This window comes from Colossoma macropomum, unplaced genomic scaffold, assembly GCF_904425465.1.
Source record: "Colossoma macropomum unplaced genomic scaffold, Colossoma_macropomum, whole genome shotgun sequence".
In the NCBI taxonomy this organism is placed as follows: Eukaryota; Metazoa; Chordata; class Actinopteri; order Characiformes; family Serrasalmidae; genus Colossoma; species Colossoma macropomum.
Genome location: NW_023494786.1, coordinates 33,004,086 through 33,028,254, shown reverse-complemented (window position 1 = coordinate 33,028,254; position 24,169 = coordinate 33,004,086). Strand labels below are relative to the sequence as shown.

Sequence of the window (24,169 nt, the reverse complement as noted above, 5' to 3'; positions counted from 1 at the left end):
CTGGATGATAAACAAGCATGACAAGAAAAACATTAAAGACTTTGAACTTTGATGTTGGTGAAGACGTTTGAGAGAACCTCGGATGGCAAAGAAAACAAATAGATCTTTGACCAAATCAGCCTCAACTCTCACTCAGAGCCCATATAACCAAACTGAAGCTCTCTTATTTTGGGCACAGAAATTCTGAAAAGAACCCGTTCATTGGAAAAGTCCATCATGCTTGAAAGAGTTGAGGGTAAAAGAGGAAGAGGAGCAGCTACAAGATGAATAGAGACAATCGGAGCAATCATGCAGCAAGCAGCCATTGAGAGGATCCAAACAGAAGACAGGACATTCTGGAGAAACTCTATCCATGTGGTTGACAGGAGTTGGAAACATTTTGATGGCATGTAATAATTAATAATAATAATAATAATAATAATCAGGTCACCGATGTTTGGCCAAAATATGCTCTGCGATTCATAAGTCAAAATCAAACACATCTCCACTGTTATTTTATTGCTCATCTGCCTTTATTAACAGCAGCAGGCCATGCGCATGTGTGTAAGTATGCTAGCGCAATATGGCTGCAGCTTTACATCGGGTGTCTGTTTGTTCTGTATTGTTTGTGAGTATGTTTTGATGTTTCCCTGCTGGTTGAGGAGTTTGGCATCATATCCACTGAAACATTTTCCACTTAAGGCTTCTTCGGCTGGGCGTTTGGGTGAGGCTACATCATAGTTATGATGCAGCCTGGATTGGCTACTTGAGTGATGCTGTATTGCAGCTACAAGGTTCTCTGGACGGAGGACCTGATCGACATGACATCGGCGGGCTGCTTGGTTGACGCAGCACTGCAGCTGTGGGGCTGCCTGGACTGGTGATGTTCGGCTGCTTGCGCAGCTCTACGCCGCAGCTACAAGGCCTCTCCGGCCGGCTGCCTAAGCGATGCTACATCGTAGCTACGTGGCTGCCTGCACCGGCCGCTTGGGTGATGCTGCATTGCAGCTGTGAGGCGGACAGGTCTAGTGGTGTTTGGCTGCAGGAAAACGCTACCCCTTCGTGGCTAAGGACATTTTTGGCCTTTGAGGCTTCCCAGGCCGGCATCCTGTGTGATGCACTGTAGTTGCGGTGTGAGACTTTCCCCTGCAGCAAAGGACTCATTCCAGGCCAGCAAAGTGACTCTATATTGTGGTCAGTGAAATCCCCCCCAACTAGCCGTGGGAACTGTGTTTGTGTGTGTGTGTGTGTGTGTTCTGTGTTGTTTTATGTATTGTTGATTATGTATTTTGTTACTTTCTAATTGTAAAGCGTTCTTGAGCATGGGGAAAGGTGCTATATAAATAAAAGTGAGCTGCAGCTCCTCTCACTGAACATCAACTCACGAAGGCCTTACTGTTTGGGAAAAGTCCCACCTCCCAGCTGAAATTGGGACTCTGATTGGTTCTGCCGCTGAGTTTTACTCTGCCTGTTCATGCCTGTCAGCGCTATGTGCAGTTTAGGGAAGGCAGAGGTTTTTATTTTGATGTAAGCATCCTGAACTCAGTCACACAGTGGTGGGTCGTCACTCCAGTACTTCAAAAAGTGGTGGGTCAAATGTCTGCTCACTCTCGTGGTTCAAACTTTGAATGTAATGCATGGGCATGATCATCAATGCCAGAGGGTTAAAGGAGGCAAAACAGTCCCCAGATCCAGCATCAGGGGTCATTTACTGGGGCGATGCCCCACCAACCAATCATCATGCCCCACTATACCCACTGCTTTTTATACACGCTTCTACAGTGGCAAGCAAAAAAAATAAACATAGTGAAGCTAAACTTTGTGCTGCTGCTGCTGCCATGAATATAGTCAATATTATCAATAAATATAGTCCATAAATCTAATATCTCTCATTATGAGACTGTTGTAAGAATATTATAAGATTATTCCACCTGTTTCTGTACACTTTTACTTGTTTTAAGTGATTTTATCTGGTGAAAGTGTCTTATTCCATTGGCAGATTAGTTTAGTTGTTTCGAGAAATAATGAAGATAATTTTGCTCATTTCAAGAAATAATGATGAAAACAAGGAACATGATCTGACAATGAAATAAGACACTTTTATAAGATAAAACTGCTTAAAAACAAGTAAAAATGTCTAGAAATAAGTTAAATAATCTCACAATATTCTTACAACTGTCTCAGAATGAGAAACAGTAGATTTATTGACTACATTTAAGATGTTTACACTCTCATTTTTTGCAGTGTGTTGATTCTTTCTTTAATTTGTGGTTTGTTTGGACAGATCTACCACACATTGAGTGTCCAGTATGATTTAGTTCTGGCACCAGACCTGATAGTCCACCAAAAACTCATATGTTTCAGATTTATCACTATTTTCCATCATCAACATTCCATATAAACTCAGAAGACTCGTGTAGGTTTACTGGTGGTTCTGGATAGTAAATAAAATGTCTATATCTGTGTTGTAGTCATGGCGACCCCTGGTTCCTATCACCACCACTGTAAAGACATCTGTACCATTTCACACCAAACCACCCTGAATCTCTCTGTTTACATCTCACACACTGACTTATGGGGGAATTTTGAAAAATGTGTGGAGAACCTTTCAATGGATGGTTTCTTTCATTAAGAATGAGATGAGTGAGTTTGCCAAACCTCTTTCTAATATAAAGTTTCTATACCAGTTAAAGGGGAATTCCACCAATTTTTCAAAATTTCTTCATAATCCAGTGTTTGAGATGTAAACAGAGTCATTCAGAGTGGTTTGGTGTGAAATGGTTGATTGTAGAGACTCAGACATCAGGCAGTGTATTCATAACCATTTCATGTAATAGCTTGACCTGTCACTCCAAATCAGTCGACCAATAGAGAGTGCAGGTAAACGCCCTCTTCTAAGTCCCACCCCCTCTGTGAAAAAGTGCCAAAAGTCAAAGTAAAAGAAACATTTCAGAAGCAAAAGATGAATCAGAAAATTCAGCAAACAGAAAAGAATGAAAGCTAAAACTGTCAAAATGAGTAATACACAGAATGAGTGTAGCAATCTATTAAAAAAATAAATATAATTTATCTCTCTTTATTTGTATTTGCAGCCTATTTTGGACATTTTGATGCTTAATATTTTGCTTTTGGATTCTATTATTTAATTTGCAATGTTTGGAGCAGAAGTAGAGGTAGTGACAGTGGTTGTAGCAGTAGGAGTAGGACTACACCAAATCGCTCTGAATGAACTTTGTTTACATCTTAAAGAGTAACTCCACCTGAAGATTTTTTTTATGAACAGCTGAAATGCTCTGCTCTGTAATAATAAGAAACACCAGCCTTGCTTAAAATGTAAACACATCTTTCCAAACTGTACAAATATCATTTTTATCGTGGTCAGTTCCGCCTCTGCAGCGCCCCCTCTGGTTCAACTCTGCTATAGGCGCAGATGACATGTCTTTATACCAAAGTATGATGACTCATCATAGTATGCAAACCAGTCAACCAGAGAACCACCCTCACGCGCTGAGCACCACCTCACAAAGTTATGACTAGCACATGCATTGATAATGTTCAATGTAAGATTAGGCAACCTGACGGTCCGATTAAGTAAGGATTACATTTTAAAAATCAGGACTCGGATTATATCAAATATGGATCTGCTGAACAGATCATTAGAAGCTGGCTGTCGGGTTTTAGAGAATGTTCTACTGTTCACTGCTAATCATTTTCTGGCACTATGTTAACTCATCAGCGGTTTGAGTCAGCGGCTCACACTGTTAAGGCTCGAGACGCACTGCCTGATCAGAAACACCTTCCTTCGTCGAAGATCATCAACCTTGTAAGACCCTGAAGACGCAAAAGTGCCATTTGATTCTGTCTCTCTCCATATTTTCTGGTACGTAGGTCAGCTAAAAAGACACAGCAGCCCAGGCCACCTGGTTTCCCTCGCAGCCCCACCTCCAAACCCGTACATCACTGCAGTGCCCCTCCCAGCATGCCCCGCCCATTCTTAAGCATTTTTCAAAGTTGAGCCAGGGCTGGAGTTAGCTGAACATATGGGGGTAGATTTTGAAAATCGGTGGAATGTCTCTTTAAAGATATGAGTCAATATCCACTGAGGAACCTTTAAGAGTGCGCACTAGATCTATTTAGTATAACTACATTGAAATGAATTCAAACCAATTTGCTGGATACGAGAAACGATGAGTTCTTTTTGGTTAAAAATCGCAGCAAGTGAAGCCAACGCAGAGCCATCCATACAGACAGCTGCTGTAAACTGAAGGCTGAGCTCCTCGTTTGTACAGTGTGCGGCATCTGGGCCTCTGTTTGTAGAGCGGAGCACTGAAAGGAGCTTGAAGCTCCTTCAGATCCGTCGTCTTTACGGCCCGTGTGTTTGCACCTCATACGGGTCAGTTCCCCGGCGCTGGGAGAGCACGTGTGAGTGGAGTTTGTCACGGATGTTGGTCGGTAGAATAACAGATAACAGGTCGTGTTTGATTTACTGTTTCCTGAGAAACAGGAAAACCAACAATAGACACAAAGAATGTATTTAAGAGGAAAAAAAAGCCCTGCCATTTTCTTACGGGAAAGTCAGCATTTATATGACGCAGCGGTTTCATCAGGGAATGAAATGAGAATGAAATTCTATATCAGGGGTGCCTGGGCTTTTTGTCTTTGATGCCACAGTGCATTGTTTGTGGTGGCCCAGAGGCCAGAAAGTCTAAACAATGCACAAATAAAGACGGTGGGCAGGTTTCAAATGCAGATTTTAAAAAAATGTATTTTCTAACATCACACTGTGAACTGTATACACTACAAACACATAACACTAAATGCTTCAGTAGTAAAACTTTAAAATGAAAATAAGAATTTAGTACATTATTTATAGAATAAAACCTGTTTGTTCTCTTACGGGGTGAAAGGATGGGGTTAGGGTAACTCTCTGGCCACATTACAGCAGTAGTAAAAGTAGTAGTAGTCGATGTAATAGCTGTTGTAATAAAGCAAGTAGCAGCTGAAGTAATAGTGGTAGTAGAACTGTTAAAAGTAATTCTGAGAGTAGTTACACTTGCACAAGTAGTAGCAGTAATCATATGTAGAAGAATTAGTAATAGTAATAGAAGTAGTAGTAGTAGAAGTAATGGTAGTAGTATAAATAGTTGTGGAAGAAGAAGTAATAGTAGTAGTAATAAAGGTAGTAGTTGAAGTACTAGTGGTCAGAGGAGTAGAAAGAGAGGTAGAAGTAGTAGCTGTAGAAGCAGATGTAGAATAGAAGTAGGAAGTAAAAGTAAAGGTAATATTAGTGTTCATAAAAGTAGGAGTAGAACTTGAGGTAGTAACATTGTCACAGAAGTAGGAGCAGAAGTAGAGATAGTAACAGTGTTTGTAGAAGTAGGAGTAGAAGTTGAGGTAGTAGGGGTCATAGAAGTAGTGGTAGTAATGAAAGTAAAGGTAATATTTGTAGAAGTAGGAATAGAAGTAGAGGTAGTGGTAATGATTGTAGAAGTGTGAGTGGAGGTAGAGGTAGTAGTAGCGGTTGTAGAAGTAGGAGTAGTAGTAGAGGTAGTGTTAGTGCTTGTAGAAGTAGGAGTAGAAGTAGGGGTAGTAACAGCGCTTGTAAAAGTAGTAGTAGAGGTAGTAGTAGCAGTTGTAGAAGTAGGAGTCGAAGTCGTGGTTGAAGAAGTAGGAGCAGAAGTAGAGATAGTAGTGGTTGTAGAGGTAGAAATAGAAACTGATGTAGCAGGAGGGGTCATAGAAGTAGTGGTGGTAATAGCAGTAGATGTAATATTTGTACAAGTAGGAGTAGAAGCAGAGGTAGTAGTAGTGATTGCAGAAGGAGGAGCAGAAGCAGAAGTAGTAACAGTGTCTGTACAAGTAGGAAATAGTAGAAATAGTAGTTGTAGTAGCAATTATAGAAGTTGAGCTAGGATTAGTGGTTGTAGAAGTAAGAATAGAAATGGAGGTAGTAGTAGTAGTAGTTGTAGAAGTAGACGTAGTAGTAGTGATTGTAGAAGTAGAGGCAGTAATACTGCTTGTAGAAGAATGAGTAGAAGTAGAGGTAGTAGTAGTGGTTGTAGAAGTAGAGGCAGTAATACTGCTTGTAGAAGTAGGAGTAGAAGTAGAGGTAGTAGTAGTGGTTGTAGAAGTAGGAATAGAAGTAAAGGTAATGGTAGTGCTTGTAGGGGCAGAAATAGATCGTAGTGGGGTTATAGAATCAGTAGGAGAAGTAGAGGTAGTGGTAGTGGCTGAAGAAGTAGAGGCAGTAATAGTGCCTGTAGAAGTAGAGGTAGTAGTAGTGGCTGAAGAAGTAGAGGCAGTAATAGTGCTTGTACAAGTTGGAGTAGAGGTGGAGGTAGTAGTAGTGCTTGTAGGGGCAGAAATAGGTCAAAGCGGAGTCAGAGAATCAGTAGGAGAAGTAGAGGTAGTAGTCGTGGTTGTAGAAGTAGGAATAGAAGTAGAGGTAGCAGTAGTAGTTGTAGAAGTAGAGGCAGTAATAGTGCATGTAGAAGTAGGAATAGAAGTAGAGGTAGCAGTAGTAGTTGTAGAAGTAGAGGCAGTAATAGTGCATGTAGAAGTAGGAGTAGAAGTAGAGGTAGCAGTAGTGGTTGTAGAGCTGAAGGAGAGGTAGTAGTGGGGGTCATAGAATCAGTAGGAGAAGTCGAGGTAGTAGTAGTGCTTGTAGAAGCAGGAGTAGAAGTAGAGGTAGTAGTAGTGGCTGAAGAAGTAGAGGCAGTAATAGTGCTTGTAGAAGTAGGAGTAGAAGTAGAGGTAGTAGTAGAGGTTGTAGAGATGAAGGAGAGGTAGTAGTGGGGGTCATAGAATCAGTAGGAGAAATCAAGGTAGCAGTAGTGGTTGTAGAAGCAGGAGTAGAAGTAGAGGTAGCAGTAGTGGTTGTAGAAGCAGGAGTAGAAGTAGAGGTAGCAGTAGTGCTTGTAGAAGCAGGAGTAGAAGTAGAGGTAGCAGTAGTGCTTGTAGAAGCAGGAGTAGAAGTAGAGGTAGCAGTAGTGCTTGTAGAAGCAGGAGTAGAAGTAGAGGTAGCAGTAGTGCTTGTAGAAGCAGGAGTAGAAGTAGAGGTAGCAGTAGTGGTTGTAGAAGCAGGAGTAGAAGTAGAGGTAGCAGTAGTGGTTGTAGAAGCAGGAGTAGAAGTAAAGGTAGCAGTAGTGGTTGTAGAAGCAGGAGTAGAAGTAGAGGTAGCAGTAGTGGTTGTAGAAGCAGGAGTAGAAGTAGAGGTAGTAGCAGAGGTCATAAAAGTAAGACTTGTGCTAAAGTATGAAGAGAGCAGGAATGAAGGAAGAAAAAGAAAATGGAGGAGGAAGAGGGAGGGGGAAATGAGCACATCCTGAATTCCCCTGGGGGTCTCCCAGTCCTGCAGGACCCCCAGCTCTAATGACTGAGAGGCCCTGGAGCACAGGAGCCTTTATTTAGTTCCTGCATTAGAGCACAAATGAACTAAGACCAACATTAGACCCACATTAGCCACATTAGAACAGAGCAGCTTCAGCACAGCAGGCCGGCGTCACTGCCTCAGGGTCAAACACGCCAGATAGAGGAGACGCTTTGACACGGACCTTCAGAGAACAAGACGGAGTATCAAACACAAGGCAGCCACACACAGAGCGAGGACGAGGAGGACGGAGTGATCGCTGTAGAAACGTAACAGCTAGAATCGTATTTAGACTCTATATAGAGCAAAAAAAGCCAGGAGAACTGCAGTGGAACATCAGCAGAGCGAGTGAAGCTGGTTAGACTCTGTTCTTCTCCTTTCGGCCTAAAATAAACACTAAGCTCCAGGAGCTGCAGAATGACATTCATTTAAGGCTGCGTTCACATTACCAGGCTGAAGTGGCACAAATCCGATTTTTTGCCCTAATGTGACTCAGATCTGATGTTTTCAGAGCTGTGTGGACACAAATCTGATCTTTTCAAATCCGACCTGAGTCACTTTCATATGTGGTCCTAGATCGGATACGTATCCGATTTGTGGCCATGCGACCTTAATGTGACGCTCAGATCGGAATTCATGTGCTTTTTTTCCACTGCGCCATCATTCAGCGTTACCATGGCAGCAGCGCCGAACAGAAGTTAAAGCCTGTAAACGGTGGAAAAGCAGCTCATCTCACCTTTTTCTCCTTCTTCTCGCTCTAATAATGAAGCTGAGAGCTGATCAGAGTTAACATTTCAGTGCAATTCTTTTAGGGTTTCATTGAAATGGAGTTCTCTTTGGATCAGTGTAAACGGTTTGTATTCATTGAAATGCACTTTCATTGTAATTCTGATTCCGACATAAATGAAAATAAAGAGTTACTTTGCTCTGCTTTTATCTTTAGGTCAGCTGCAGTCGCTTTTCTCGCATCTCCAGCAGGAAACATTTCTACAAAAAGTAGAACGGTGTCTTATAAACTCTCTTAACATTCAACTTTTTAGTGGTTGCTGGTTTCTCACTGATGATTAAACATGTCAGGAAACCAGCTGGAGTGCATATAAAGGCAAATTAGTCTATCTACTCATCTCTACAGTCTCGATGTTCGTCTTGAATCTTTCCCTTCTTTCGTTACCTACTAGCTAGGCGAGACTGTTGTCTGTGTTGCTATGGTGACCAGCAGTCTGTGCTGATCTTCAGGGTTAAAGGGTGAATTAGCAGTTCTACATTAACTCCAGAGTTTAAGACCATTTATTGTTAAACTGTGTTGAACGATCAGCAGAGCTTTATTTTACTGTAAAGGAGGATTATTTTATTTTTACCTACAAATCTAATTCAGCTGTGGAGCCACAACAGGGCAGTAACAGAGCCGCATGTTGCTGACCCCTGCTCAAGGCAAAGGCTATTTTCTTTGGGCCTAAAAACTTGACTGACGTGTGATTTGACGGTGGAAGTTCAGTGTTTCAGTCTGATCTGTACTGTGCTCTGTTTGTGTGTGTGTAGGTGCAGAGTGGGGGCTGCTGTTTCCCGAGGCTAACGGAGAGAACCAGTCCCCCATTAACCTGAACTCCAGAGAGGCCCAGTATGACCCCCGCCTGCTGGAGGTCGGCCTGAACCCCAACTATGTGGTCTGCAGGGACTGTGAGGTCATAAATGATGGACACACTGTCAGGATCATGCTCAAATCCAAATCAGGTACAAACGCGCTGTGCAGCAGTAGAATAGAATAGATAAGTAAATTCTTGCTCATGAGTTCATCTTCATGTTCTTAGGGAGTTTTGGAGTCTTGGTTCCTTTCCTCTGGTTCCACTACATCTCTTACTCACAGTCAGTGATGTATCTAGAACTCCATACAGAAAGGACCCTGGTCGCCTGGCCGGGGAATCGAACCCAGACCCTTCTTGCTTTTATACTTGCTTGTATACTGCATATACTGAATATTGTGCATGGTCTGTAAATTATTTGTACATTGTTTGCATATCGCATTTAGCACTAGAGAGACACCAACAGCTGGAATCAAATTCCTCGTGTGTGAAAGCTACTTGGTCAATAAATTTGATTCTGATTCTGATATAAATGAAAACGCAGACTTTCTTTGCTCTGCTTTAATCTTTAGGTCAGCTACAGCCACTTTTCTCGCATCTCCAGCAGGATACATCTCTTATTCACAGTCAGTGATGTATCTAGAACTTCCAAAAGAGTTTCAATGTGTGCTTTTAACAATAGTTTGGAAAAGAAAAATGGCAAATCATCATTTAAACCTGCTCTTCATACCAAGGGGGACACTTTGATGAATACATGAGTGAGTCCTGAGGATAAATATTCACAAAGGAGTAGCACAGATCTGCCTTATGAGCAAACATTATGGGTAAAATGTCATCAGAAGGCAAAGGCGGTGTGCACTTTGGGGGTCTGTGAGATGCCTTTGTTTACACTCGTCCTGCTCTCTTTCACTTTCTCCCGCTCCAGTGGTGACTGGCGGCCCCCTCCCGAGTGACCATGAGTACGAGCTGCATGAGGTGCGTTTCCACTGGGGCAAGGAGAACCAGCGGGGGTCCGAACACACCGTCAACTTCAAGGCCTTCCCCATGGAGGTCGGTCAGGCACTGTTCATTTTCTCAGCCTCGCTGTGTTTTAGGCCATGTTGACAGACTCTCTCAGTTGGCTGATAACTTAAAGCAATAGTTCAATGAAAAATCGAACTTTCTTCATTTCCACTCTTTGTCCAAATGTAGTCGGTCAGCTAAGACGTGGAAAAATTCTAAGAGATAAAAATAGGTTGTAAAATGGACATGTAACAACAGATTGTGACCGATTTGGTATGTAGATGTACTGAACTTGCCCTCTTCTCACGTGGACAGGCTGAATTTTGGGCTAAAGTTATCTGACTTACTGAGAAAATGCTTTGTGAAAAGCACTGCAGAGCTGAGCGCTATCTGAAGGTCAGTCAGCCAGTGTGTGTGAAAGATATAAACACTGAAGTTCCTGGAGGAAAACAGAGCACAATGCACTTTCTACAAAACCAAACCCAAACAACCTGCGGCTGAAAAGGATGTTTTCATACAGCAGATTTATCTCCTCTTTAACCCCCTGAACACTCAAGGTCTGTGTGGGAGTCCACGCTTCAGTTCCTCACACACACAACTTACACAGTTTCATATTAGATACTGAATAATTCACAGTAGATACTGAATAATTTATAGTAGATACTTAATAATTCATAATAGTTACTGAATAATTCATAGTAGATACTGAATAATTAAAAGTAGATCTGAATAATTTATAGTAGATACTGAATAATTAATAGTAGTTACTGAATAATTCATAGTAGATACTGAATAATTTATAGTAGATACTTAATAATTCATAGTAGGTACTAAATAATTTATAGTAGTTACTGAATAATTAATAGTAGTTACTGAATAATTCATTGCATAAAATGAATAATTCATATTAGACACTGAATTATTCACAGTAGATACTGAATAACTCATAGTAGGTACTTAAGATAGGATAAGATAAGATAAGATAATCCTTTATTAATCCCACAACGGGGAAATTTGCGGTGTTACAGCAGCACAGAAGACAGAGCAGCAGGAAATATACAAACAATATATAAAATAGAATAAACAATAAAAATATAAAGATATATGTATATATCTTAATAATTTATAATTTAAATTTTTTAAAATTTTTAATTTAAGAATATAAAGATATATGTATATTACTTAATAATTTATGGTACTTACCAATGAATTTATAATAGTTACTGAATAATTAATAGTAGTTACTGAATAATTCATAGCAGATACTGAATAATTTATAGTAGTTATTGAATAATTTATAGTAGATACTGAATAATCCCTTGATACTTCCTGAATGATTTATAATAGATACAGAAGAAGAATGTAGACTGATGTCTTCACACAGTATCTGAGCTTCTATTCGTGCAGGTAATGCTGGTTTGTGTTGGTCTGTGATTTTACACATCCCTGTGTTAATTTAACCATCTGAGGTCACATGTTTGTGTGACATGACCTCATTGATGGTCCTCAGTGACCAGTGAAAGATACCTGGCACTGAAGGCTGCACAGTGGCAGAGGAAACAATAACAGTGGCTCTTTAAACAGTGCTGAGGGCTCTATTTCAAAGCCCTGAGTACACACCTGTCCCCTGCACCTGCTCTCTCTCTCACACACACACACACCTGCTGCTGTCTGCTCCAGCCTGGCAGGAAGACAAGAGCCTCACAGTGCATCACCTGCTGACGCAGACCTTTCCACTCTCACAGAGAAAGACTGAGGTTTACTGGAAAACAATGGAACTTCACACAACAGTTAGCTCCGCCCACACAATCTGACTGGTTGAAAAGTGACAGTAATGGTCTCTTTACGATGCTGGAACTACTTTTTTGGTGGAAGAAAGTGAAAATGACAAAAACATATTTCAAACAGTGTTTGGTTTCCTTTCCTTTGCTAAACGGTTGTATAAAAGCATAGGACAGAACAGGGGTTCCAATAAAAGCACAAGTTGAGTGTTTCTAATAAAGTGGCCAGTTAATGGAAGTACAAGGTGGGTGTGGCCATTTAGTGGAAGTCTGAGGTAGGTGTTTCTAATAAAGTGGCCAGTTAGTTGAAGTACAAGGTAGATGTTTCTAATAAAGTGGCCATTTAGTGGAAGCGCAAGGTAGGTGTTTCTAATAAAGTGGCCAGTTAGTGGAAGCACAAGGTAGGTGTTTCTAATAAAGTGGCCAGTTAGTGGAACCACAAGATAGGTGTTTCTAATAAAGTGGCCATTTAGCGGAAGCACAAGGTGGGTGTTTCTAATAAAGTGGCCAGTGAGTGGAAGTACAAGGTATGTGTTTCTAATAAACTGGCCAGTTAGTGGAAGCACAAGGTAGGAGCTTCTATAGGTGAGGAATTCAAATTTAATTATAAAATATATATTAATAATAAATACATAGAAATAATGCTTAACTTCAGATTTACACTGCAGTCAAAGCGTTTCAGGATGACGTCTACTGTAAAACTTCTAAAATGTCCCCTTTGTGTGTCGTTGTGGTGGGTTCCTCAGTAAGACTTGCGTTGTGTTTTGTAGCTGCATCTGATTCACTGGAACAGTACGCTGTTTAACAGTGTGGAGGAAGCCATGGGGAAGAGGAACGGCATCCTCATCATCGCTCTCTTCGTACAGGTACGCTCAGTGGGTTTTCAACAGCAACATTACCACATATAGATGCTATGAATGTCTTATGTCACTGTGACGTAAAGGGGAATTTCACCCATTTTTCAAAAATTATTTTAGGCCAAAATCTTCTCAAAACTATCCTAAAACAGTGTCTCAGTCATCAGGCAGTGAATTCATAACCACTTCATGTAGTAACTTTCTGTGAGGGAGCTTTTCGAGGTGGACGTCTGGTTCCTATCACCACCACTGTGAACAGTTCTGACTCGGTAAGTTTCTCTAGAACAGAGCGTTTCACACCAAACCACTCTGAATGACTCTGTTTACATCTTACTGTTTAATTATGTAGAATTTTTTTAAAAATTGGTGGAGTTCCCCTTTAATGTCCATTGTTCATTGTGAAGATCACATAATTAACCTACTTTGCATGGCAGTGACCATTAATGTCATTAGAAAGCCTTTTACCTCTGAACCTTACAGGAGAAGAAATAAACGTTCTTAACTTTAATCTACGTCAGTGAAACGAGATTTTATTCCAAGTCAGTCTGAACCATTTCTGTCGGCCCATTAATCACAAAATGTTCAAATGATGCTAAATGTGTTGACTGTGCTGCTGTGCTGTATGTGCAGGTTGGGAAGGAACATCTGGGGCTGAAGGCTATTACAGATGTGCTGCAGGATCTGCAATACAAAGTGAGAAATATACAACACAGTTTAGGCCACATACAGCAAAACGAAATCAATAAACAAACAAATACCGGCTCGCTTAGTACAGACATACTGTTTAACCCATTAATGGCCATGTCTGATGTGTTAAAAGTCATTTGGTCTGTATGTTCTCTGAGCTCTGAGCACAAATCTGAAGATATGTTTGACACTGATCAAATCGTGGCTGAAAAAGTAAAAGTTTATCACCTAATTAATCATTAAATTCAGTCTTTTGGTCACATATTGGAGGCTTTTTACAAAAAACAGTAAAAATCCAAAAGTGATTGTGATTAAAAGCATGAAAATGTGACCTAATGTAAAGAAAAACTATTTCAAAGTATAACTTTACAAAATTTCACCACCTTAAACAAATCTGAACAAGTTTTTTGTATCATGCTAAATGTAGTTGGACATTTAAGGGTTAATAGGAACTTTGGAAAAAAAAATCCACCCACCATAAAAAGATAAACATAGTTACTCAAAGAAAATTGTTACTGTGAATTATTACAGTTGTTGTAATGTAATTAATTTGTTTAACTTATTTGTATTATTGAAAATTTGCATAATTTGGTTAAGTGCACTGTGAGCTTTCGGTGGCTTTCTTTTTAATAAATAACGTTTTGTCGTTACAGGGAAAGACAAAAATAATACCGTGTTTCAATCCTAACACGTTACTCCCTGGTAAGTTTTCCCGATATTTTAATTCATCGTGAGATTTTTTAATGACGTTTTAACTTAAAGCTGCACTATGTAAGATTTTTTAAGTTAAAGCTGAAAGAAGTGTCATTACTGATTATGGAGAGAAAAGAACACACTAAAATATGCTGAGTGTGTGCTGCTGCGAGTCACCCTGTAAAGCCTGAAAGGCATCGGATCGAGGATTTTTCACACCACGACAGGCGTCTTTACATATTAACGTCACACACAGACTCAAAAAGAAGGTCCGGCTCGATGTTTCGGCCTCAGATGATCTCAAAATCAACATCATACTGATGAAGATGTGATGACAATAGTAAATAATTCACTCACGTCCAAAATGTTCTTCTACACGTTGCATGCAGTTACACATTTCCAAGGGCGTAGGCTTGATTTTGACATTGATGGGGACCTAAAAGCAGTCTGCAGGTGGCATAGCGGTACACAGTGTTTTAGAAATACCCAGGTCCAAAAAACTGAACTTGCCAGGGGGGTTTGGGGGCATGCCGTGTTTCATTATCATCTGTGTTAGTGAAGAAGCTAAACACAGGGTCAATTGATATTTATGTGCAGATTCTACCAGCCTCTACTAGGATAATCTTGCAATGAAAATAAAAATATATAAGGGTACCTCATTTTAATATGCATTTTAACCCTTTACACAAACTGAATTGAAAGAAAAGAATTTTAATTTTCGTTGACAGTTCATCAGCCTGACATTAGATGGACGGAATTGATGTTACCTGCAGACTAGTTAATTCACTCAAGTGAAACTGACTGGCCAGCATCATGAAAGCTCACTAGGAATGTGGACACACCTGATATCTGGGGATAAACAGCACTGAGCTATGCAGTCTGCCTGTATCAAGTTTCCGCAGATTCAGCTGCCTGTCGGGTTTGTTAACATAATCAAAGAACCACCATGTTGAGTAAAGGTTCTGTAGTAACGACAAGAAGATCCTTCACTGCACCCATGGTAAAGCAATGTTGCCAGTGATCAGATGCGAAAGTCAGTTATCTTGGCGTTATACAATATCTTTGCAATTATTTCACGATTTTTATTGTTTATATAAGTCGGAAAAAATGACGAGGTCCAGAACGCGGTGACCTCAGTGGTGGGTACAGCCATGCCTACATGCACATCTAGTTGATGGAGCTTTGATGCTTCTTAAAACCAGATGTATCTACAGCCTCTCACATATTAGCAAGAAACAGCAAAGCCAATCCTGTTAACGATAGTGAGTCAGGGAGGCAGGACTCGTAGTAGAGACAAGATCTGTTTCTGTACCATATATATAGACTAGACACCAACAGACTGTTATATTTTAATTTTTTTGATCAATATTATTACTAGAGACAATTCATTTGTCGCTGGATATTGGTGGGTCTTACACAGTGCAGCTTTAATAAAGTATGTAACCGGGTGGCCTTAAAATTTTGACTGAACAGAATGTAAGTTTTTTATTCTGTTAACTTACTATCAGAAGTTCAATTAACTTAAAGTTTTAAGCCAGTCCAGTAACTTACTTTTTAAAGGTGCAGTGTTTAAGATTTAGTGGCATCTAGTGGTCAGGTTGCAGATCGCAACCACCTGAATCCCACTCCCTCACCCCTCCCTTTCCAAGCGTGTAGTAGAACCTACGGTGGCCGTCAGGTTTTCTGCTGTCGTCTGTCCCCATTTTGTTTTGGTTCTTTATATTTTTGCTTCTTTGATGGTGATGATTCACCCTCCTTCACCTTTTTCGTGTTAATAATAATATGTTTGATCCTCTATTTGTCAAAATGTGGGTTCTCAAACTTCTCAAACTCACAACACTTAATGGTCAGTCAGCACCGGCAGCATCTACTGATTCTTCTTCTTTCAACGTCCAACCTGAGCTACAGCGCCACTAAATTCAAGCTGCCGTTTTATTGCAGTTGTATTTATTTTACTGTCTTTACTGTTTTCTCTCAGACTGTATCTGTTTCTCCATTTCTTTAGATCCGTTATTAAGAGATTACTGGGTGTATGAAGGCTCTTTAACTACACCTCCCTGCAGCGAGAACGTCATATGGATCCTCTACCGCTACCCTCTCACCATCTCTCAGATGCAGGTAAACCTTTTTTATGAATTTTGTGTGAAAACAGTCTAAATATTTTATTTTGGCCAAACAATTGAGGACATACTTTAATGAATGTTATTATAATCAATTATTTTTTGTGATCAATTTTTAATTTTATTTCTGTAAATCCAGCAGCTCTTTATCACACTATTACAGAACCTGAAAACAGACCAGAAACAACCCCCTCCCCCATCCCGCTGGTCCATTCATCTCCTTTTTCTATACATACATTTCTAACAATAAATTAGACAATTGATAAATAGATTTTGAAGAATAGAATGAGATAAAATAAAAAAATTAAAGAAAGATGCTGGCTTATACAATATGCATCATATCATTTTCTCCAATCTTTTGATCACATCAAAACAAATCTGTCTCTTTATTATAATTCAATTATAATTTATTCTAACATTCCAAAACAGATGCTGTTGAATCACCATCTTCAGTTCAATACATTTTTACCCCTCTATTTACTACCATTTACTTTTTAAAACTTATTTCAACACTTCGTGATTGGATTTGATCTGGTCAGTGCCTTACTATTGATAAAGGGCTACAGCAGGCCTTTATCAATATATCGCAACCCAAATGTTAAGAAGAGCCATTTTGTTCTTTCAACAAAAATCAAACCACCTGAGCCACAACAGTTTATATCCATTTTACCATCTTGGCTGTAAATATGTCTCAGTATGTGCTAATTTACTAGTAAAGGCTAAAAAATGTAAATGAAAACACAGACTTACTCTGCTCTGCTTTAAGCTTTAGCTCAGCTACAGCCGCTTTTCTTGCATCTCCAGCAGGAAACGTTTCCTCAAAAGTAGAACAGTTTCTTGTAAAATGTCTCTTAATGTTTGACTGTTTGTGAGGCTGAAGTTGCTTCTCATTCGCCAGCCTCTTTTCGAATTTTCCCGTTCCACCTTAAATGGTGCCTGAGGTGCCAGAGTGGAACTGCTGCACAATTTAAGGTTGAACGGGAAAATTCGAACAAGAGGCTGGCGGCTGACTTCAGCTCTCACTGCAGATTAAACACATCAGGAAACCAACTGGAGTGATTATAAATGTGAATAAGTCCATTCATCTCCAAATTATTGATGTTCATCTTAAATCTCTCTCTTTGCCGTTTCGTTAGCTACTAGCTAGGCGAGACTGTTGTCTGTGTTGCTATGGTGACCAGCAGTCTGCGCGCCAACCTTCAAGGTCAAAGGGTGAATTAGCAGTTCTACATTAACTCCAGAGTTTAAGACCATTTACTGTTAAACTGTGTTGAATGATCAGCAGAGCTTTATTTTACTGTAAAGGAGGATTATTTTATTTTTACCTACAAATCTGATTCTGCTGTGGAGCCACAACAGGACAGTAACAGAGCCGCATGTTGCCAACCTCTGGCCTATAGGATCACTAAAATCAATTGTGCATTAAAGGGCCCATATCATGGGAAACTGATTTTGCCCACTTTTTTAAATTAAAGATGTGTCCATGTGTGGAAACTAATCTACAAAAACAGCTTGTTTGGAATTCAGTGTTTTTGTGATGTCACAGAAGCCAACATTTGTACATATATCCACCTATTTGGCTTATAGCAGGTTAACCCCAGTCACTCACGCTGATGTTATAAGAAGTGTTACAGCCTAGACTGCTTTTGGAGTTCATAGTTTTGTGATGTCACAAAAGCCAACATTTGCATTTAGTAGTTTTTTGGTTTTTTTTAGTATATAGTAGTTCTTTTAGGTTAATTATAGAGTGCCTTTCGAATCAGGACCTGAGCAGAACAGGGCTCATTTTCACATTTCAGTCTTAAAGGCACAGTAAGAAAACATTTTAGTTGTGAGGGGGGAAAATGAAGGATATGAGCCCTTTAATAGATGGGCTACACTCTCTATGGATGTATTGTCTGATGACTTTATTTTGAACATACTTTATAGTATTTTTCCACATGTTAAGCTGCTGTACTGTGTGGAAATCATTTGACCTATGAAAAAGCATAAGAGTCAGCGTCCCCTGTCAACAAACTTCTAAAGGATTTTTGATCATTTCTGCTGAATATTGATCCTTCAGGCAAAGGGCACACTTTAAAGCAGGCCTAGCAGACTTTGATGATCCTGTATATCTGATTTTTACTCACAGATTTGTGCCGCAGCTGCTGAAACCCAGTCTTACCTTACAGACAGAACTGTCAGTCTGATAGTGAAGCTCTGTATCTGATACCAACCTGTAATCTCACACAGCTTCATGAGTCAGTGCGTAATCAGCACATTCTTCTTGGAACTGTATAACATCTGCATACAGTAAGCAATCTGAAGATAAGTCATCAGTGTTTAACCCTTCAGCATCTCTCATGGCCTGTATGCCTTAAAATCCCTGTATTTGAATATTTTTAATTATCTCTGACTGTAGATCATTAAAAGTGGAGAAATTATGTGCCTTTAAGACTGATGTAAATGATCTCTGTTCTGATTGGCTGCCCTGTTTCATTAAAAAACAATATGGGCTGAAATGCTCAATGAACTCTTTCACTATTATGAGCCCTTTAATGCGTGTTATACATGCATTCGTGAAGATGATGAGTTTTGTGTAAGATGTTTTCATTTGTGCTGCAGATTGAAGAGTTTCGGAGGCTCAGGTCACATGTTAAAGGGGCGGAGCTTTCTGAAGGTAATGATGGGATGCTAGGGGACAACTTCCGCCCAACACAGCCCCTCAGTGACCGGGTGGTCAGGGCAGCTTTCCAGTAGACCCCCAACACCAGGACCCACCATTATCCTCCAACGGTAAATTTGTGTGACAGTAGTACTTAAAGTGATATTTTAGCAAAGAGTCTAATTTACACACTTTATTAACGCCTACCTTGTGCTTTCACTCACTGGCCACTTTATTAGAAACACCTACCTTGTGCTTCCACTAACTGGCCACTTTATTAGAAACACCTACCTTGTACTTCTACTCACTGGCCACTTTATTAGAAACACTTACTTGGTGCTTCCACTTACTGGCCACTTTATTGGAAACATCTACCTTGTACTTCCACTCACTGGCCACTTTATTAGAAACACCTACGTTGTGTTTCCACTCACTGGCCACTTTATTAGAAACACCTACGTTGTGTTTCCACTCACTGGCCACTTTATTAGAAACATCTACCTTGTGCTTTCACTCACTGGCCACTTTATTAGAAACACCTGCCTTGTGCTTCCACTCACTGGCCACTTTATTAGAAACACCTACCTTATGCTTCCATTCATTGGCCACTTTATTAGAAACACAGATTTTATTTGGGTCCATTTTTTAGCACAGCAGTGACACTGACATGGCAGAGCGTGGGACGCTGGTATGAGTGTGGGTCCACCACCCAAAAATATCCAGCCAAAAGCAGCTCAGTGGTCAGAAACTGAGCAAAAGGTGGTTTCCAAAAGGTGGCAATTGACAGTATGTCTCAGGTGGATGCATGACCTTCAGGTCAGAAGTCTCACTCTGATCATCTATTAATAATATAATTCAAGTGAAAACGGGCCACATGCTCCCAGTGGTCTTTGGCACCTCTAAACAATGGCACGCTGGGGGGGGGGCGGATAACCCAGTTCACTCTAATCTAGGACTAGCTACGGTATTGTGTGGAGAACTGTCTATTTTAGTTCTCCCTGGGGGCACCTGGGTGCACTCATTACTCATCCTGAAATGAGGCTGTAAGAGAGCCTGATTTAGGCCACAGTGATGCAGTGCTATAACTGCAACCCAAGCATTTGGGGTAAGGGAGGACCTGTGTAATGCTTTTAATACAAATGTACATGTTTTCTTTAAGCAATAGAGGTGGAGGTGGTATATTTGATTAGGTCTCAGTAGATCGAAGTCATGATTTAAAGAAAAAATCTTTCATCAACAACACGGGAAACACTTCTCAACCAGCCAGACTGTGTGGGTGGAGCTAATTGCAGAATACTTGTTGATTTACTGACCACATTAAAGTGTAATCTAAAGGTTTATTTAGAGGAAAACAGTGTCACACGTCCTAATATTTGTACCAATACTAGAGACAGTATTAATGCTGTTAGGGAATAAAGTCAAAGGTCATGCCCACTTTTAGTGAGATAGAACCATCGCTCTTTTTTTGGCTGTACTAGATTAAACACACATTTAAAGCTTGTAACAGACATTATCATATATCTGAGCTTGTGTGTATCAGTTTTACAGTGACTCTGTCAGTAAAGAGTTCTGGCATAGAGCTGCCGCCACTGTTTCCCATTCCTAACAACTACCTGGAACCTGCTTAAGCTGCTTTCACATTAAACACTACATGCACTGCGCTCGCAACTCATGTTTGCAGCAAACTGCTTTTACACCGCTCGCAGTATGAGATTGGGCACAAAAGCGGGCCAGTAGGGCAGCGCTCTCTGATTAAACTAGCCTTTTGGGTAGCGACAAGAACTACCAGACATGCCTACTGTTCTCCTATTGGCCTTGCTGAGACTCGGCTGATGCATGTTGCGCGGAAATTGACAACATTTGAACCCTATTTAAGTGCCCAGCCTGCGCCACCGGCCGCCAGCAGACAGTGACGGCGGCAAGGTGCTATATGTTCAGGGAACTCCAATTCCCAGAAGCCCTTGGGCTGATTAGGCCCAACCTGGCACACCTGTGGACTCCTCTACTTAAGGCTGTGGCAAACAGCAGCGCTTTGTCACACCTTTGTAGAGGGGTGACCGGTACGATACGTAGACCAGATGGGTATTTAAACAAAAAGACAAGAAAACGAAAGGAAAAAGAAAAGGAAAGAAAAGAAAAATAAAGAAAAGAAAAGAGGGCTGGAAAAAACAAAAGAGAGAAATTGCCCCAAAACTACTTAAAACCCAAAAGACAGCTTGAGCAGCGAATGACTCCAAGGCATACAAAAGGTGTTTGCTCCACAAAGAGCAAACAGGTGAAACATAAAGCTGATCTTCCTCTCATAATCACAGAGGAAGTGTTTTTTGTTTTCTGATTATCTTTTATTTCACTTTTCTAGTTCAGCCTTTGTTTAAGCACGTCCCCTTTGTTTGCCGTTTTCCTGCCCTTTCATTCATTGAGGTGATTTTCCTGCTGTTGCCAGTGCCTCCCAGTGGCGCAGCAGTAACTCCTTGGACCTCCAGTAAGTACAGTAGCGGTTCGAGCCTGTCTCTGAGCCCCCTCAACTCCGATGTGCACGCTCACCAAATTCATACTCAGTCAATTCATTTAAGACACTTTCTCACAGGTTTTCCTCTCTGCGCTTGAGTCCGCCTCCCTGCCGTCCCGTAACACAAGTGCATCTGCCAAAATAATGTTGTCCAAAAGCACAGCGGTGAATTTTCCCCATTCTGTGTGGAAGCAGCTTTGGACTATGGCTTGCATTCACAGCCAGTGACGTATCTAGAACATCAGTGACGTGTCTAGAACTGCCAGAAGGACTAGAGTGATGTTGTTAAATTATGTTTTCTCACAAAATTGGTCCCATTGTACATCAAAACATGATTGGTTGACTTCCTAATTATGCTAGTAGTCAATCTAGCATATAAGGCCTTCGATCCAGCTCCTGAAGTCCTGACCAATGGGAGAGCTCGCTTGGCTGTATCTACCTAGATACCACAGAGAAAACAATCCTGACTGGACATTTTTAGTTTTCAAGACTTTAGCCTGTTTGTTTCAAACCAAAAAAAGTATTATGACAATACTTACACAGTTAAAGCTTAATAAGCATGATGATTCTATTACTGAGTGTATTTATTTAGTTCCTAGATATCATTAGACCGTCTCTGACGACCGAGAAGGCCCTGAAGGTTCCCCCATGAGAAAGAAAGGTGTCCTCAAACTTATGTGCATTGATGTAAATTAGATTTTACTCTTAAAGTAATGATGAATAATTTCTATTCATCCATTTGTCATGAATTATTTCTATAATATGACTGTTAAAACTGTTAAACAGTAAAAAGTTTAATGTCACAGCAATGAAATGCAGCGTAATGTAATACAGTTCAGCATCCTGGAAATGGCCTGATAAGTGAAGGTCAGTGCAGGTTCTCCTAAATATGACGCTTCTGCTGGGAAATATGAGCTGACCTTTTGCCCGAAGCCAAATCAGGAGTTCCTGAAACGGAGCCACGGCCGCCTCGTAACTAGCACCGAGTTCACAGGTGGAGAGGATGATGTACGTGCATTTAGATTTGGTCAGAGGATCCTTTACAGTCATAATACTGTCACATCACTCACTACAGCTGCGCACAGCTAAAGTGGAGCTAATAAACCTTCTCTCAGCACTTACTGAGAGAGTTTCTCCACTAAGTCCAGGTTCAGTAGCCTATTTCACCGGCTTGAGCGACACAGGCCAGGAAACAACACAGCTGGCTGTAATGTAATGAGTTGATTTGCATATTATGTGGCTAAACGGCTAAAACCCCCTTAGTGTCACTGAATCCTCTGAATTATGAGGTCGTTAACAGTGAAAATGCTATATGCTAAGCTAAGCTAAAGCTCCTGCACATGTTAACAGTCAAAATGCCACATAAATGCTAAGCTAAGCTAAAACTCCTGAACACGTTAACAGTGAAAATGCTACCTATTTGCTAAGATAAGCTAACGCTTCTGCACACGTTAACAGTCACAATGGTACATCTATGCTAAGCTATGCTAACGCTGCTGCATATGTTAACAGTCACAATGGTACATCTATGCTAAGCTATGCTAACACTCCTGCATACTGAAATGACTGGGGCTGAATGGATACAAACCACACTACCACACTAAAGAGCATCTCAAAACTAGTACACCAGTCCTTTCATTCATTTTGTATGTATAGTACAGTAGAATGCGGTTTTGGATGCAGTTACAAACAGTTGTACTCTGTAGGTGGAGCCTTATTTTAGCCACGCCCCTGCATTTTAGAGCAGGAGGTGAGGCTGCCAGGCTGTGAGCACTTAGATCCTATTGTTTTGAAGTAAATATGTCACAAAGTCTGAAAATCAGTGTGGAACATTAAGAATCATCATTATTTCTGTAGTTAAGTAACTTTTTTTGTGTTTTAATTAAAATATGGTGATTTCCGTGTGTACATCTGTTCAAAGCTGTGTTTGCTGGTCATGTTCTGAGTTTTTGAGCTCAAAATGAGCAAAAATTGTCACCACCGAAACAGTCACTGCTGAAACATCTGGTAAAGTGTGTGTAGAGTTATTATTGTTTTGGTAGTGATAAAAGTGAATGTTCAACCATTAGTTTTAATAAAATAAACATAATTAAGTTTTAGAGTCACTTAAAGCCAAAAGATTTTAGTCTAAAGTTCAAAATCAGTTAAATCCCAAATGTGTTTCAGCTCTGACTTTGAACCAGTTCAGTAGATTTCAGTATATGTGTCTATATGTATTAAACTTTTTTAAAACTTAATCCTAAATCGAACTCTTAGGAACTAAAAGCAGGTGGTTTCACTCTTTCAGTTTGTAAAAAGCACTTTTAGACACTTCCTCCTCCTCGCTGAGTGCCTGGTCAGTCTGAGGGACGAACGCAGGCACAGAGAGATATTGTGTGGGTGTAATGGATATGTAATGGTCCTGTGGTCAGATCAGAGAGGGTGAGCGGGGGGTGCAAGGGGTGGGGAGGATATAGCTGGGTGTGTATTAGAGTTAATACAGCGCAGACTCCTCAGCTCAGCAGATGCAGGTATTTCTCCTGCTGTTCAGAGGAGAAAATCCAGCCCTGTGAATGTAACTCTACACTCTGTAACACTCCACACACAAACACACCTCCCTCAGTCAAACCCACAGGCTGTGTTGAACTGTTTCAGTCATGACCTGACACAGCAAAACACGTTCACATGCAGTGAATTGGACATTTGTGGAGATTCTCAGAATTAAATGTGTTCAAAAGATGGCCCACAGTGTCCTTTGCTACCATGATAGTAATACCTGTTAGCTACACCTAAAGCAATAGTTGTGCAAGAAATCTCATTTACACAGTTCGCACCAAATGCAAGGGGCAGTCGTGGGCTGGAGGTTGGGGAACCAGAAGGTCGCCGTTTTGATCCCCTGAGCCGGCAGTACGTGACTGAGGTGCCCTTGAGCAAGACACCTAACCCCCAAGTGCTCCCCAGGTGCTGGC

At 40.6% G+C, this 24,169-nt stretch overlaps 1 protein-coding gene across 1 annotated transcript in view; it reads left to right on the top strand.

Annotated features, from left to right (window-relative positions):
- Positions 1 to 24,169, top strand: part of ca8 (carbonic anhydrase VIII) — a 35,756-nt gene that overhangs the window by 5,671 nt on the left and 5,916 nt on the right. Inside the window, exons 2-8 of the mRNA XM_036565382.1 lie at positions 8,888 to 9,079; positions 9,854 to 9,978; positions 12,482 to 12,577; positions 13,199 to 13,261; positions 13,909 to 13,957; positions 15,954 to 16,066; positions 18,673 to 18,843. Of these exons, the coding sequence (XP_036421275.1) occupies positions 8,888 to 9,079; positions 9,854 to 9,978; positions 12,482 to 12,577; positions 13,199 to 13,261; positions 13,909 to 13,957; positions 15,954 to 16,066; positions 18,673 to 18,807 (773 nt within the window). The 3' untranslated portion in view covers positions 18,808 to 18,843. The remainder of the gene's footprint in view (positions 1 to 8,887; positions 9,080 to 9,853; positions 9,979 to 12,481; positions 12,578 to 13,198; positions 13,262 to 13,908; positions 13,958 to 15,953; positions 16,067 to 18,672; positions 18,844 to 24,169) is intronic.